Below are 16034 nucleotides of genomic sequence, written 5' to 3'. Positions count from 1 at the left end.
TGACTATGCTTATTACTTAAAGCATTTTTTTAAAGACATTATTATGCTTATAATATGATGTGGGGATTATAATTGCGCAGTTTATGAGTGACGCTCCAGCAGACAACATCTCGCTCTCTCTGCGCGGGATTTTTGAGGTAATGTTTATTTAGTCATAGCTAATATGGCAGGTGGAGTTTTTTAAACATACTGAAACATGACGGGTGCTTTTCGAAATTTAAATAAGGCTGTTGGAAATTTTAAAATATGGCGGTTGGAAATTAAACATTGCGATTAAGCATACTTGTGGGGGTTGGAGGGGTTTAGTCATAGCTAATATGGCGGTAATTGATATTAGGATAATTTTTGTAATTTAAAGACATGGTGGTTTAGACATAGCTAGTATGGGGTGGTTTTTTTTTGTAATTTAGGCATAGCTAGTATGGCGGGGCCTTTAAGCATATATTTTTTTTAAAGACATGGCAGTATTTTCTTTTCCAAATTTAAATATGGCGGTTGCTTCATTTAGGGGGTTGGGTAAGGGGGTTTATAGACATATTTTTTTCGAAATTTAAGCATAGCTATTATGGAGGCATTGCTTTTCGAAATTTAAAAATAGCTTCTTTTAAGCATAGCTTCTTTTAAGCATATGTACGTTATTTAATTCCCCATACTTCATCTGGTCCCGTTGTCTAGTGGTCAAGGCGTCTGCCTCGTAACCACGATGTTGGTGCGTCCCAGGGATTGAATCCACCCACCGCCCAGGATTTTTTTGTATACAATTCCTGCCTTCGGAGCGATGGTGGCACGCTCCGGTTACTAAAGGCTGAACTAAGATGGCGGCCCCCAGTGGCGGCGACGGTAACGCGCCCTGGTAACCAGGGTTTGAACTACGATGACGTATGTCAACAACAATGGAGGCCCCCACGTGACAAGATGGCGGCGCCCAGGGCAATATTTACATTTCAATGTTTACATTGATCCAGTAATGTCTTACTGCCCCTACTCACACTACGCAGCTCAGGATGCTCCGGCAGTCAGAAAAAATCATACCAGACTCGTAAAATATATACCAATGTTATGCTTATGAAATATGCAACAACGTTTATTTAATCAATTTTTACATCGGGCTCTTCATATTTATGTAATTTGTATTTATATTTCCATAAAATTGAGTAAAATATGTTTTCTTAACTTCAATAATTTTAATTGTCTATTAATGATAATATGTTACAACTTTGTTATTTTTATCTCTGTCATTATGTAAGGCAATGTTTTTTCGATTATTTTGGTGTCCATATTGAGAGTTAACTATCTATATTAAATTTATGAAATGCCTTTTTTTTTTGGATCGTTGCAGAACATATCATTTAGGACTTAACTGCACGTTGTTGGTGTGACACTAATGGTTAACGGCGGTAAACGTTTTATATGTTACTAAGAATACTTTTTACTGCTTCTGTACCAAATTTCAGATTTGGGATAATCTTCCATACATTAAAAACCTTTGTTTTCTAACAGTGAAAATCGTCCCAGTCCTTATACCTTAATTTTAATGAAAAATCCTTTTTCCTAATATTATTATAATATTGCATGTTTAGAAAAACATAAAGGGATGTTTTTCAATTAGGTTTATAATGTGGAATTTGGTTATTTTTATATGGTTTATTAACTGAATGTTTTATATAATAATGAAGTCTACGGAGTGCAATATTGTGGAACGCACAAAAAAAAAGGACTAAATGCACGTTTTCGGTGTGACGCACAAGGATTACGAGGTTAACTTTTTTATGTTATTAAAAAAGAATGATATTACCACTTTACATAATTTATGTGTAGGTAAAAAATTCCAGAAATCTTGATTTCGTAATAGCGAAATTCGTTCCTGCTCTTGCGACTGTAGCACCGTACCCACGCAACATTATTTCGCTCGGAACGCTCTAGCATTGCACTAATTTACGCTACCGTTTTGCGAAGTATGTCATTTTTAAGCTTAAGTAATTCGAAAAAATTTTCAATTAAGTTGTTATTACGTCAGACCATTCGTTCATATTATAATCAGTTTATTATGTCCTTTATTGAGATAAAAAAAAAACTCATTAAATAAATTAATAGATTTATATCACACCTTTAATATTACCTTCCTGAATTTGTTTCAACGTGAATGTGTTTAATAGCATTTACAGATTATTTTGATGATTTTACGGAGAGTCTACGATTAAAACTTTATGAATGGAATGTATTTTACTGGACTGCTGCAAGTCGCTGTCATCTAGAACTTAACTGCTCTCTTTCCGTGATATGCACAATAACTACAGCGGTAAACTTTCGATATGTTATTAAGCATAGTTGACTCTACCACTGTGCAAAAATTCAGCTTATGACAATTTTTTTCGAGGTTAAAACCTTTGTTTCCTTACCTGATTTACGCACTATGATGGACACTAAGTGAGCTTTTGTATAATTAGATTTGACAGAAAATATAAGTTTTTTCCCAACGAACATTTTTTTGACGATTCATGTCACAGCTTTACTGTGTGAGAAATACAACTTTGCTAATATTCTAAAGAAGATATGGTGGGGGAAAATTAACATGTTTTATGTTTATGGCTTCTTTGGAATTTTTTTTTTCATTTAATTTTCTATAATATGTGAATATTTGCAATAGGTAATATACTCATGCTTGGATTATAAATTTAGATAAGATTTCCGAAAATCAGTATCTATAATTATGCTATTGAAAACAGCCGATTGCAAGAAATACAAGCAACAAATATATATATTACCGGTTGTTTTAACCATTACAAACTATTTTCTTTAATTCGTTAAAAAAATTTGGTGCCTAAAAATAAGTTAAACGGCCTAACTATGTGTCTAGATATTATGTATGATAAACCTGTCTGACAGAGCATTGGCTGGAAAACATAGAAATCCCAACTACAAATCTTCGTGGCTACAAAATAAGTAACTACTACATATACATTCAAGTATATAAATGCGGAGGAGCTAATTTTTGCCACTTCTATATATTATCGATTATAAAAAAATGTACTTCATGCGTACAGAGTTTGTAATAATAAAAATTCTATTAATGATCGCACAATAGTAACTTGCTGTTCTACAAATCTAGATAAATATTTGTTTTCTATTGATGTCAAAGAAAATTATCTCAGTGACAATACTACGCAGTTACTAATTATGACATAGCAGCATAACTATACAGTACATTAGTAAACGGAATTTTTAATACACATAATCATATTAATTTTAACCGCCTTCTGTAAAATAAATTATGAACAACACCAAAGCATAATGATTCTATGGAAATTATGTTTACCGATTTCCATTGTCAGCTTTGTTTACATTTTGAAGAAGCTTTTCATTGAAAACTGTGAAACATGCACTACCAGAAACACAAACTCAATTACTCAAGGTGTAAAAACGTCGCCTGGATCTCAAAAGACCTAACACACCAGGAAAGACATAATAATCCAAACTCACTAAATTACGATAATCATTATAATAATATAACAGTGCCTCGAGATATGGCCAAATCATATTTTTCCTTTCCTGCAGCTTCCATTTCCTCCCAAGCGGCATTGTTTATCTCCGATGACAAACTCCTTCGGTGCCTCTGGAAAGTCTCTTTGACCATGCATGGAATGTCTAATGTTGATGTGATATCCCTCATTTGTGCATAACCTTGTCCCGTTATCAGCATGCTGGTAGTCCAAGCGTCATTAATATTCATCTGAGATTGTTTTGATGGGTTATCTGTATTTAGTGTTTCAACTGTTCCCCACATTGAACACCGAAAGTAAAAAATGCTCTGCATTCCTCGTCTTGCTTCTTTAAAAAATTCCATGTTGCTGAAAGAGCAGTCAAACATCTTGCTATGTTGGCTTATTTTTGAAATTTGCGAAAACAGGCCATTCAAATCGGATATTTCAGATGAACAAGAGGTTCCGGCAAAAAATTCTATCAATTTTGTTGTCCCATGAGCACTTCTTTGTGGTGTAGAAAACCATTTAGAGCAGCCCACCCCATCTGCAGGTTTTAGACTTGTGGAATATATTGAAACAACGGGAATATCATGAGACCTAAAACAAAAAAATTTTACATAGGTATTATATTGTCGCGTAGCTCAAAATTATCATTAATTTATTTAATTAGTTTATTTGTTGAAAATACAATTTTAAATTCTTTTCGCTAGTTCGGGACTTGGTTTCCCTCACGCTAAGATGGGGTAACACCTTTGTTTTATTTGGGTTTTCGGGGGGGCTGGAAGAGTGCGAGTCTTGCACGTCTTTGTCTGGGAACGCAGGCGTGACCGCGTTTCAGCCAGGCCAGCTGACACGTTGTTTGCTGCAGTTCCAGAGAAACGCGGCGCAGACTTGTTTGTCGTTTTTTTTTGAGGCCAGCTGAGAGCGCAGATTGTGCGCAGTCGCCGTGCGCAGGCGAGTGTCGCAATCTAGCGGCCTGTTTTCTGACTACGTGGGCAACCTGGCGCGGCCGACCGCGCGGCCGGCTTGTTGTAATAACTTTACGTGTTTGTAAAACACAGGAAAACTTCCCGTCAGGATGTTTTCCCCGTAGGGGTTTTGCGGCCAAGAAAATAGCTTAAAAGAGATGTAAAATGTTTTCGCGGGGCGGTAATCCTGTGGAAGGCTGTCATGCTGCCCGGCCGCGCGGCGACTTGGTAATGGTTAGGTGAGTGCTATCGGAAATGGCGCCTGAGTGATGCCGGACTCTTAGCCTTCAGTGTTTCTTCGTAGTTAACTTTAAAAATTCTCGTTTGGTGTATTATTTGCTCTTATAAATAATTTGTTCTTAGAAACTTAGTGGTTTTAACGTGTAATACGTTAAGCACTACAGTTCCCTTTTTATTTTCAAGTATAAATCGGTAATTTGTTTGCATCACGATCCTTGTCTTTTCATGTAAATGATGACGTTATAAACTTAAACTAAATAATTTCTAAAATCCGTTTCGAGGTAGTGGATGTTCTTAATAAATTTTAAAAATGAAGTTGTGGAAGAGCTAATGAAGCTTGGTATCACTGGGTGGCCTGGAGGAAATTATTACGATTATGTTAATGTGTTAGTACTACTAAGAAAATCTTATATATGGTTTATTGTTTTTCTGTCGGAATATCTATAAGGCTGGTAGCGGACATGGAAGGTGCCTCATTATTTGTCAGCTTTATTTAATTGTTATAAATAAATGTGATTGTTCTATTGTTTTTAGGTTACTCTTATTTTTCTCTCAGTATCCTGATTTTCTATTCTTGTATAAGAATACACCTACTAAGATTCAATCCTCAGTGAGATGCTCTATGGCTAGTTAATGTTTTGAGTTTCTTATGTTCAGAGCTACATTTTTGAAGAATTGAACCCCCCCTCTGAAAGTGAGACGTGACAAATGGTGGAGATCGCCGGTTAGTAGGTATAAAGAATGTTGGGATACTGAAAAATAAATTAAGATAAGAGTGTTAGGTGTGGTCTAACATTTTGATTTATTTTAGTGAAGAAGAAGAGCATGCAGTGCAGCTGGTGTATTAAGATTGATGTGTTTATAGGATTAATTGTTTAATGATAATAAAATTTATTTTAGGTTATTTCAGGAAACCAGTGGGAGACCAGGGATGGCTGTATTTGTCTAACAATAATTAATTTAAGGTGAAATGTGAAATGTATGCTTAAGTTAAGGACTAATGAAAATAATTTAAGGTGGAGTCTATTAGGGATGGCTAGTAAATACACAATTGAAATATTGGATGACAAAGTAAAAAACCCTGAGAACAGTGATAGTAGTTCTTCGTCAGATGATGAATCATTGAAAGTGTTAAAAGATAAATTAAGCGACATAAAACCAGAATTGAAAGATCAGAATTTAAACATGGAGACAGGCAGGTGTTTTGTGGACCCGGGATATTTTTTTGGAAAGAGATGTGAGGAGGTTGAGGAATTTTTAAAACAGTTTCGCAGAGCAGCCAAGGTAAATGGGTGGAATGAGCAAAAATGTTTGTCATACTTGCCTACATTTTTGAGAGGGCCTGCTTTAAAATGGTATGACAGCTGTGAGAGCACATTGGAGAATTTAACTACATTTGAGGAATTAGCAAATAAATTAAGGGATGCGTTTGTGAGAGTGGGTCACATAGAGGACTTAGAGTTAAGATTGCAGGCGCGAGTACAAGCAGTAGATGAACCTTTCGAGTCATTTGTGTACGACATATTGAATCTTTGTAACCGACTTGATGCTAAGATGAATGAAGCTAGTAAGGTTAGATATGTATTGCGTGGGTTAAGGCCAGACATTGTAGAGAAAGTTATGCTTTTCCCAAACAATACTGTGGAACAGTTACTAGGTAATTTGAGAAATATTGAGGCAGGTCTGTATTACGCTAAAAATCATGAGAGGACACAGTGGGTAAATTCGAAACAGGAACAAGTACCTATCAGAAATCTTAAAGAAATTCAAACACCAGAAAGAGAATTGTCATCTATCAACACGAGAATTGAGGACAGTTTGATAGAGTTTAATAAACAATTAAAACAATTACGCGGGGAACTGGATACCATGAGATTACAGGCACAACCAAAGTCACAGTTTAGAACTCAGGGAGGAAATTACAAAAATAACAGTACACTAACACAATACCATCGAAATCAGAACAACAATTTTTTCAGGCAGACCCCAAGTAATTCATTTCCAAAAATAACTGACAGACCACAGTGGACCTCAGATGGTAGGCCGATTTGTTTAAAATGCAAACGACCAGGTCACTTGATACGAGATTGCAAAACGTCACAACAGGGAAACTAAATAGGGCGAGAGTCGGTCGGGGTGACAACTCGTCCCTTGTTAACCAAATGTCTCTTTTACAAAATGACGGTATTTTAAGTCAGAAGACAAAAATGTTCGGAAAAGAAATCCCCGTTTTTATCGATACAGGAGCTGCGGTATCACTAATTGAGGATAGATTAGTACCGAAAAGTTGTTGGAAATCCGCAGAACCAAGAGGTTTTACAGGAGTCTCAGGAAGAGTTCAGAAACTTAATAAGATGGCCAAATTAAGATTTAAATTAGGACAGTATGTTTATTCACATGCGGTAGGTCTGGTGGAAGCCCCAATAAAAGGGATCATTTTAGGATGTGATTTTTTAACCAAATATGGAGCAGAAATTTCTTGTAAGGGAGGCCAGAAAATGTCATTGACCATAACACGTCCTGATTGCTTCGTAAATACCACAAATACCGAAATTAGGGAGGTTAAAAGCCAAACCAAAGTAAAAAGAGACAAAATTCAAGTAGATCAAAACCAAAATCGGGTTAATCATAATGTAGGTCAGGATGGAACACAGGAGTTAAGCCAAATCGAGCCAGAAAATATTTTCAGGTTAGGTTGTGTGACAGTTCACAATCATGTTAGAGTAGAGCCAAGGATGCATCATCTTATCGAAATTAATTTTGAAGGAAATAATTTACCTGATGAGGTGCTGATAGAGCCTAAGGAGGATATTTACAACAGATATTCTGTACTTGTACCTAGGAGTATTGTAAACAGAAAACAGCATACTCACATTTGGGTTACTAATACTACTAACCAGTCAGTTACTCTTCATAAGGGAATGAAATTAGGATATTTAAATGAGTTTGAGGAAACACCCAGTATCGAGAACAAAGAAGTAACTAAGGTATTACAAGCTAGAGATAAAAATAATGTCGATTTTGATGTGTCTAAATTAAACATTAATCCAGAGTTACCAGAGGAACAAAAAAACAGACTGGTAGAGTTGTTGTATAAATATCAAAATGTTTTCAGTTGGGACCCCAGCCAGATAGGGAGAACAAAAGAGGAAGTAGTTTTTCTGGATACAGGGGACAGCACACCCATATCATCTGTACCTTATCGAGTTTCTCCTGGGGAACGGGAAATTATTCATAACATAGTACAAGAACACATTAAAAATGGGATTGTGAGACCCTGTGACACGAGTTGGTGTTCACCAGTTGTTCTTGTTAGAAAAAAAGACAACGATTATAGGATGTGTGTGGACTACCGTCGTTTTAACACTATTCTTAAGGATAATAAATACCCCCTTCCTCGAATAGATGATTTCTTAAGTCACTTGACTGGTGCTAAGTATTTTACTCACTTGGATATGAATTCAGGATACCACCAATTGAGAGTAGCTGAACAGGATCAGGAAAAAACTGCATTTGTTACCACCGATGGTACTTTTTGTTTTGAAACCCTTCCTTTTGGTTTGAAAACCGCTCCGTCAATTTTTCAGAGATACATGGATAAGACTTTGGCAGGGTTAAAGTGGGGTTCATGCTTAGTCTATTTGGATGACATTCTAGTAGTGGGCAGTACGTTTAATCAACATCTTGACCGATTAGAACAAGTTTTTAAAAGGATGCAAAATGCTAATTTAACCTTGAAACCGTCAAAATGTACCTTCGGTTATTTTGAAACCGATGTGTTGGGACATTTGGTTAACCATGAAGGGATTAGACCCCACCCCGATAAAGTAGTAGCAGTGAAACAATTTCCTACACCTAAGGACCAACGAGGGGTGAGAAGCTTTTTAGGCCTAGCTTCTTTCTATCGTAAGTTTATAGCAAATTTCTCTCAGATTGCGAAACCCTTGTCGACATTGCTAAAGAAAAATGAAAAGTTTATCTGGACCGACAAGCAAGAACAAGCATTCCAAATTTTGAAAGAAAAGCTGATTTCTTCCCCCGTGTTAGCTCACTTCCAGGAAAACCAGCCCATTGAAATACATACAGATGCTAGTACCTTAGGGATAGGAGCCACATTGTTACAAAGAATTGATGGAAAATTACAACCTATTGCCTATGCCAGTCGAACTCTCACGTCAGCTGAGACTAGATATCCTATAACTCACCTTGAATGTTTAGCCTTGATTTATGCTTTAGACCAGTTTCGGCCTTACATTTACCTGAAGCCATTCAAAATTGTAACCGATCATCATAGCCTATGTTATTTGAATCGTTTGAAATTTAATGCTCATAGCGCAGGAAGGTTAACCAGGTGGGCATTGAAATTGATGGAGTATGAGTACACTGTATGTTATAGTAGTGGAAAAACTCATGTACATGTAGACAGTTTGAGTAGAAATGCTGTCAACACAGGGACAGCCCTTGACGAAGAAAAATCCCTTGAGTTACCTGTTTTTGTGATGCATGATGTGGATTTAGCTAAGCTGCAATATTCTGATGTGAGTCTAAGACCTTTAATTTCTGAGTTGACTCAACCGTCAGGAATCGATAATAAGTTAAGCCGACAAGCGAAAAGTTTTTCTTTGCTGAATGGTGTTTTGTACAAAAATAACTCTAACCCAAGTGGTAGAGACAAGCTATTAGTAGTCCCAGAAAGCTTAAAGGCTGAAATTCTGAGGGAAAGTCACGACAATCCCACTTTTGGCGGTCACTTAGGAGTAGTTCGCACCGCAGACAAAATTATACGTCGTTATTATTGGACCAATATGCTAAAAGAGATTCAGGCCTATGTAAGGAGTTGTAGGGGATGTCAGGGGAAAAAGGGAGTTCCTCAAAAGAAAGCAGGGTTATTAGAACCATTACCTATCTGTGAACCTTTCGAACGTATTGGTGTCGATATTTTAGGCCCTTTTCCAAAAACCGTGTCAGGAAACAAATACATTCTTGTTGCTATTGATTACGGTACTCGATGGGCGGAGACTAAAGCCACCCCCACTAGTAACGCCAATGACGTAGCTAAGTTTTTACTAGAAAACATAATTTGTCGCCATTCTGTACCATGTTCCATATTGACAGATAGAGGAAAAGTTTTTACTTCCAAAGTCGTTAATGAATTACTTAGGTTAATGGATGTACAAAGTTTGAAAACCTCAGGATACAGGCCAAACACAAATGGATTATGTGAAAGATTAAATGGAACAATAGCAATGATGCTATCTCAGTATGTGGCATCCTCACAACGTAATTGGGATGAATATGTACCCTTGGTCACTTTGGCATACAACACGGCGAGGCAGGAAACATTAAAATTTAGCCCATTTGTGCTCATGTATGGTAGAGAACCTGTACTACCCTCAGATGTTCAATTAAGTCAGCCTGTAGAAGATGAGGACAGCCTTCGACTGCGTACTCGTTGGAAGGAGATCCTGCGACAGTCCAGAGAGAATTTAAAGAGACAACAGGGTATCGATAAAAAAAGGTATGACCGCAGACGACGAGCGGTGACCTATAAGATAGGACAGGAGGTTATGGTGTACACACCTGTTCGAAAAAAGGGATTGTCAGAGAAACTATTGCATAAATGGTTCGGTCCTTATGTTGTGGTGGACAAATTGTCTAATAACCTGTACAGGTTAAAGAAGACGAGTCGAGGCAGAGATGTTTACGAAGTTACAAACGTAGAGAGAATGAAAAATTTTTACAGTGTATAAGTTATGATAAGTTATGTAATAGAGATTTTTTTTTTTGTGGTTGTGGATAACTAAATAAAACAAAGAGAGAGAGAAAAAAAAATAATTCGAAAGTTTTGTAACACTTGTAAACAAAAATCGAGCCTGTCTAATATTTAGTTTTGTATAGAATTTTTACAGAGTCTTAAGGCGTGATCATCTTCCGTACTGACGATGAGGATGCTACACATCGTCCTGGTGCTCCTGCAGCTGGGAAGCAGCAGACAACATCGACCGCTACCTGAAGGAGCAGTGGGGGTGGTTGCGGGAGCGCATTTCGAGCCGATACCTCAGGTAACATTGTACACTTCATCGGTACCAGTAAATTTTAAGGTTGCTTGGCCAATGCAATTAGATGACATTCAGGATAGTATCAAAGAAATCACTTCTTGTCCCTCCAATAGTTCAAGTGAATGGTGTGTTATTTTCAAAGAATTAAAACATAGCTTAATTTATACTGACATGCTAATTAATAAGGTAAACGAAGCAGCAGGGGATGACGTATTGGATTTTCAGTCTCAAGTTCGGGAAAGACGAGGGTTAAATTTCATTGGAGAGTTTTTTCATTGGTGTTGTGACATTGCCGTCAATAGTCAATTGAATAATCTTTTCCTAAATGAACAACAAATGTCAGAACACATAAACAAGATGGAATCACAAATTTTAAACACTCATGAGGCACTGGCAAATATGAGCAACACTATTTTTGTTATAAACGAGGGAATGACCGGAATTCTAAAAAGAGTACAATCAAAATTCACAAATTTGTCTGATTACTTAAAAGACCTCCGAGAGACTATGGTGACTAAGTTTTCAGGAATGGTTCAAGACATAGGACATTCATTCCAGTTTCAGGTACTGTTGGCCTCTCAATTAGCCAAACAAGCGCATACATTTACAAGACTAGAGATTCTGGACCAGTGCCGGTCAAATAAAATACCTGCCATTGTAGTTACACCAGCTCAATTGAAAGAGAAATTAAATATGCTAAATGAAATTCTTAATAGGGATGGTTATGCGTTGTCCATAAGTGTATCAGAAGTTCAGAAATATTTTAATTTACCCATTTGTAAATGTCAAGTCCACAAGGAAAATTTATACCTTCAAATTAAAGTACCAATTGTTAAACTAAATTCCAATTGGAGATTGTTTCAGTTCGTCGCAGTCCCATTTCAGTGGAAGAACTCAACTTGTCATTTGGATCATGCTCCGAATTTTCTGGCAGTGGATGGAGACCATCTAATCACTATTCAGGGTAGAAATTTATTATATTGTAGACCATTTGAAGATAAATTGTGTTTTGTTCCCAGGTTCTCCGGAGATACCCTAGGTAGTGCTTTGTGTCCAAAGGCTCTTTTTCAGGGGATTACCGTTGAAAATCTTAGTACCACATGTGCGTTTCGATGCCATTCCGGAAACCAACTGATGATCACCCAGGCTGGACCAGAGCGGTACTTCCTAACAAACCCGTCAGGAAAATTAGACTTGCAATGCATGAAACATAACAATGAATCTTTATTTTTAGGAAGTGGAGACATCCTCGGAGCTGTAGATATAGAAGTACCGTGTGATTGTCGTTTGTATTTAAACCAAGAACTTAAAATTAACGAGTTGTATCCATGTGATGCGTTAACAAAATCTAAATTTCAATTGGTACATGTAATACCAGCTGCTTGGACGAAGTTACGTAAATTGAAAATTTTCCCTCATCCTACGTCAACACATACAGTTTTTCCATCCTTAATGGATTGTTTAGATGAAAATTGGCCAACTCTAATACCACATTTAAATTTTTCTTTGACAAAGTTTGAAACCCCTTTAGACCCGATTCATTTAAGAGAACCAGAAAACGTACCAAGATTTGTAATGAAAAACTTACAGAGTATTGCGCTTTCCATTGTAAGTAGTGTATTATTATTTATTATTATTAAAAATCCATATCTAGTAGGTATTGGAACGCTACCAAGAGTATCCGCCTTGGACAATGTTACTACCCTTGGCATAGAAATAAGTGTAACTGTAATTACTATATTGGTAATAGTTGGAATGTTTTTAGTTCTGTTATTAAAATATCTGAGAAATCGGAAACCCCTCAGTATGTCTGTAGAAATCTCGACTACAGTAGAAAATGCTGTTCCTTCTACCAGTGGAAAGGTAGAATTAAAAGACATACTAGCCAGAGATAATGGTTGTGTAGCTAAGTTATCCAGTGAAACTGGGGAGGAATTGAAAGTAACCATTTCCATTTGTGATGATCAGTAGTGAATGAATTTTGTTCAATGTAAAGCTTTACCTACGATTAGAAAAATTAGAATTTGATTAATGTTTATGTGAAGGGGCATGCGCCCATAAATAATTTTTATAGAACCAAATAATGATGGAGGGAGAATACCAGGTTCAATAAGGGGAATTATGACGTCAGGACTAATCATTGAGAAAGTGGGTGGGATCCTTTCCGTATTCCCATTTTCCACCATAAACCCCCCCCCCCCTTGTGTTTTTATTATTCAAGAAGTGACATTGATAGTTTTCGTCAATCGAAGAGAATGACTTTTGAGGCGGACTTGTTAAGTGCAATTTCGAAAGGAGTGCTGTGGTGCAGCTCCATCCAGAACTCTTGTCCCTTCTCGAGTTGGGAGAAGGCGCGTCGTTAAGGGTCAGCCAGATACCACGTGGGCCAGTTGGGAGAAGAGGACCTGCTTCTACCCATTGCTGCGGGCTGGTGCCCGTATCGTCGAATCGTGTGGTGATGCACGATTACCAGGAGTATCAGCGGTTTGGGAGTGGCCATGTCCAAGGACAGTGATTACGCATCGTGATAGGGTGTGGCCCCCCAAACAACAAATTTATCGAGAAGACTAGAATTATCCATCGTTTGAAACTACTGACCTGACGTTCAAAACAAAGTGTATAGCAAGACAAGGCCAGTGTAGTTATAAACTTCCAACCTACACGTGGACACAGTCAAGTTTTTGTTGTAAATTTTCCTATTAGGTACCTTACCTTATCCTTCCTCTACGAAATGTGGGGGGTAGGCTTTTCTTCAAGATGTTGAATATTGCAGATGAGTTACGAGTTTAGTTTTTGAATAGTTACTTGTTTTAAGAATCTTTAAAAGTTATTTTTGTGTTGATACCTGGTATGACCCTCCTTGGTTAGTTGTGTTGATCTATGTTGATCTCATGAATACTTCTTGATAAACACATGAAAATACGTCATTAACTTAAGTAAGATAATTTAATTGTTTGATTTGTTCACTATTATTTTGATGTTTGAGAGTTTTTTTTTTAGTTGTTTGTAATTGTATGACTCCTGATGCTGCTCATGTATTTTGTGTAGGAATGGTGTCGTGTACCGTGGATGACGAGCAGTTGGGATGAACGACGTCGGGATGGACCGGCTGGGAGAGGCAGAAGTTGGAGTGGGGTGTGATTCTGCAGCTCACAGTTCCGCTGGCTGTTCCTGTCTCTGCCCTGAGTTGGTGCATCTCTTCGCCGTATCCCTCCTGGCTGCTTGCTGTCCCAAGCAGTGCTAACATGTGAAATTTTGTAAAACACACTTGTCCTCCGAGAGGAAATTGTCAATAAGTGCTAGTAGAACTTAGAGTTGGTATTTATACCTAAACAACAACCACTGTAATCACTAATTTAAATTTGTAACTGGATCACATAGAAATGATAGGGACAATTGGTTTTTTTTTTGAAGCAAACTTAAATATTCCCCAAGCATTGTTGTAAGCTTGTGGGGCACAAGCTCCTGCCGCCCGGGGTGATGTCGCGTAGCTCAAAATTATCATTAATTTATTTAATTAGTTTATTTGTTGAAAATACAATTTTAAATTCTTTTCGCTAGTTCGGGACTTGGTTTCCCTCACGCTAAGATGGGGTAACACCTTTGTTTGATTTGGGTTTTCGGGGGGGCTGGAAGAGTGCGAGTCTTGCACGTCTTTGTCTGGGAACGCAGGCGTGACCGCGTTTCAGCCAGGCCAGCTGACACGTTGTTTGCTGCAGTTCCAGAGAAACGCGGCGCAGACTTGTTTGTCGTTTTTTTTTAGGCCAGCTGAGAGCGCAGATTGTGCGCAGTCGCCGTGCGCAGGCGAGTGTCGCAATCTAGCGGCCGGTTTTCTGACTACGTGGGCAACCTGGCGCGGCCGACCGCGCGGCCGGCTTGTTGTAATAACTTTACGTGTTTGTAAAACACAGGAAAACTTCCCGTCAGGATGTTTTCCCCGTAGGGGTTTTGCGGCCAAGAAAATAGCTTAAAAGAGATGTAAAATGTTTTCGCGGGGCGGTAATCCTGTGGAAGGCTGTCATGCTGCCCGGCCGCGCGGCGACTTGGTAATGGTTAGGTGAGTGCTATCGGAAATGGCGCCTGAGTGATGCCGGACTCTTAGCCTTCAGTGTTTCTTCGTAGTTAACTTTAAAAATTCTCGTTTGGTGTATTATTTGCTCTTATAAATAATTTGTTCTTAGAAACTTAGTGGTTTTAACGTGTAATACGTTAAGCACTACAGTTCCCTTTTTATTTTCAAGTATAAATCGGTAATTTGTTTGCATCACGATCCTTGTCTTTTCATGTAAATGATGACGTTATAAACTTAAACTAAATAATTTCTAAAATCCGTTTCGAGGTAGTGGATGTTCTTAATAAATTTTAAAAATGAAGTTGTGGAAGAGCTAATGAAGCTTGGTATCACTGGGTGGCCTGGAGGAAATTATTACGATTATGTTAATGTGTTAGTACTACTAAGAAAATCTTATATATGGTTTATTGTTTTTCTGTCGGAATATCTATAAGGCTGGTAGCGGACATGGAAGGTGCCTCATTATTTGTCAGCTTTATTTAATTGTTATAAATAAATGTGATTGTTCTATTGTTTTTAGGTTACTCTTATTTTTTTCTCAGTATCCTGATTTTCTATTCTTGTATAAGAATACACCTACTAAGATTCAATCCTCAGTGAGATGCTCTATGGCTAGTTAATGTTTTGAGTTTCTTATGTTCAGAGCTACATTTTTGAAGAATTGAACCCCCCCTCTGAAAGTGAGACGTGACAATATAAATATTTACATCATAATGTGTATTTCTATAAAACTCGCTGTACAAGAAATGAAAATTTAAATATGATTTAAGCTACAGTGAAAATATCTTTCACCTGGTTACTAAAAACAATGTTACCTACTCGAAACGATGTGAATGAAGTATCTTGTAACTTTGAGAGAAAGGTATACGAGTCGTGTCTTCGCTAGATTATACAGGACTCTGGCACAATAGGACGTGCTGTATGCTATGTGCGTTGTGCACTGTGTAGTTAGTTTTTTTGTTCACCTTCCCTTCCCCCCTCCCATTTATTTACCCGATAACATACCGAAGGGAAGTGCTGAAATGTTTGCTTTTTTATTTATTAGTATGTTTTAATGATGTTTTACATATATTGTGTATTTATGTCTGCAGTTGGTTAGAATTTGTCTTGCCTGTGGAGATTTTCGCTACTAAAAGTTTATTCGTATTTAAATTGTATTTGTTATTTATTTTGTGGTAATGGTCAGTGTCACGAAGGTATTATAGTAGTAAAT

The 16034-nt window shown here is 37.4% G+C and overlaps 1 protein-coding gene across 1 annotated transcript; it reads left to right on the top strand.

Moving 5' to 3' along the window:
* The first annotated feature begins 4531 nt into the window (after window positions 1-4531).
* On the top strand, window positions 4532-14367 carry LOC134537930 (uncharacterized). The gene is made up of 2 exons (XM_063378906.1): window positions 4532-4689; window positions 10589-14367. The coding sequence occupies exon 2, from the start codon at window positions 10633-10635 to the stop codon at window positions 12718-12720; it is 2088 nt and encodes a 695-aa protein (XP_063234976.1). The 5' UTR covers window positions 4532-4689; window positions 10589-10632; the 3' UTR covers window positions 12721-14367.
* The last annotated feature ends 1667 nt before the right edge of the window (window positions 14368-16034 follow it).

This window comes from Bacillus rossius, chromosome 12 (assembly GCF_032445375.1).
Source record: "Bacillus rossius redtenbacheri isolate Brsri chromosome 12, Brsri_v3, whole genome shotgun sequence".
NCBI classification, from domain to species: domain Eukaryota; kingdom Metazoa; phylum Arthropoda; class Insecta; order Phasmatodea; family Bacillidae; genus Bacillus; species Bacillus rossius.
The sequence above is the reverse complement of the archived record's forward strand: the minus strand, read 5'-3'. Positions and strand labels throughout refer to the sequence as shown.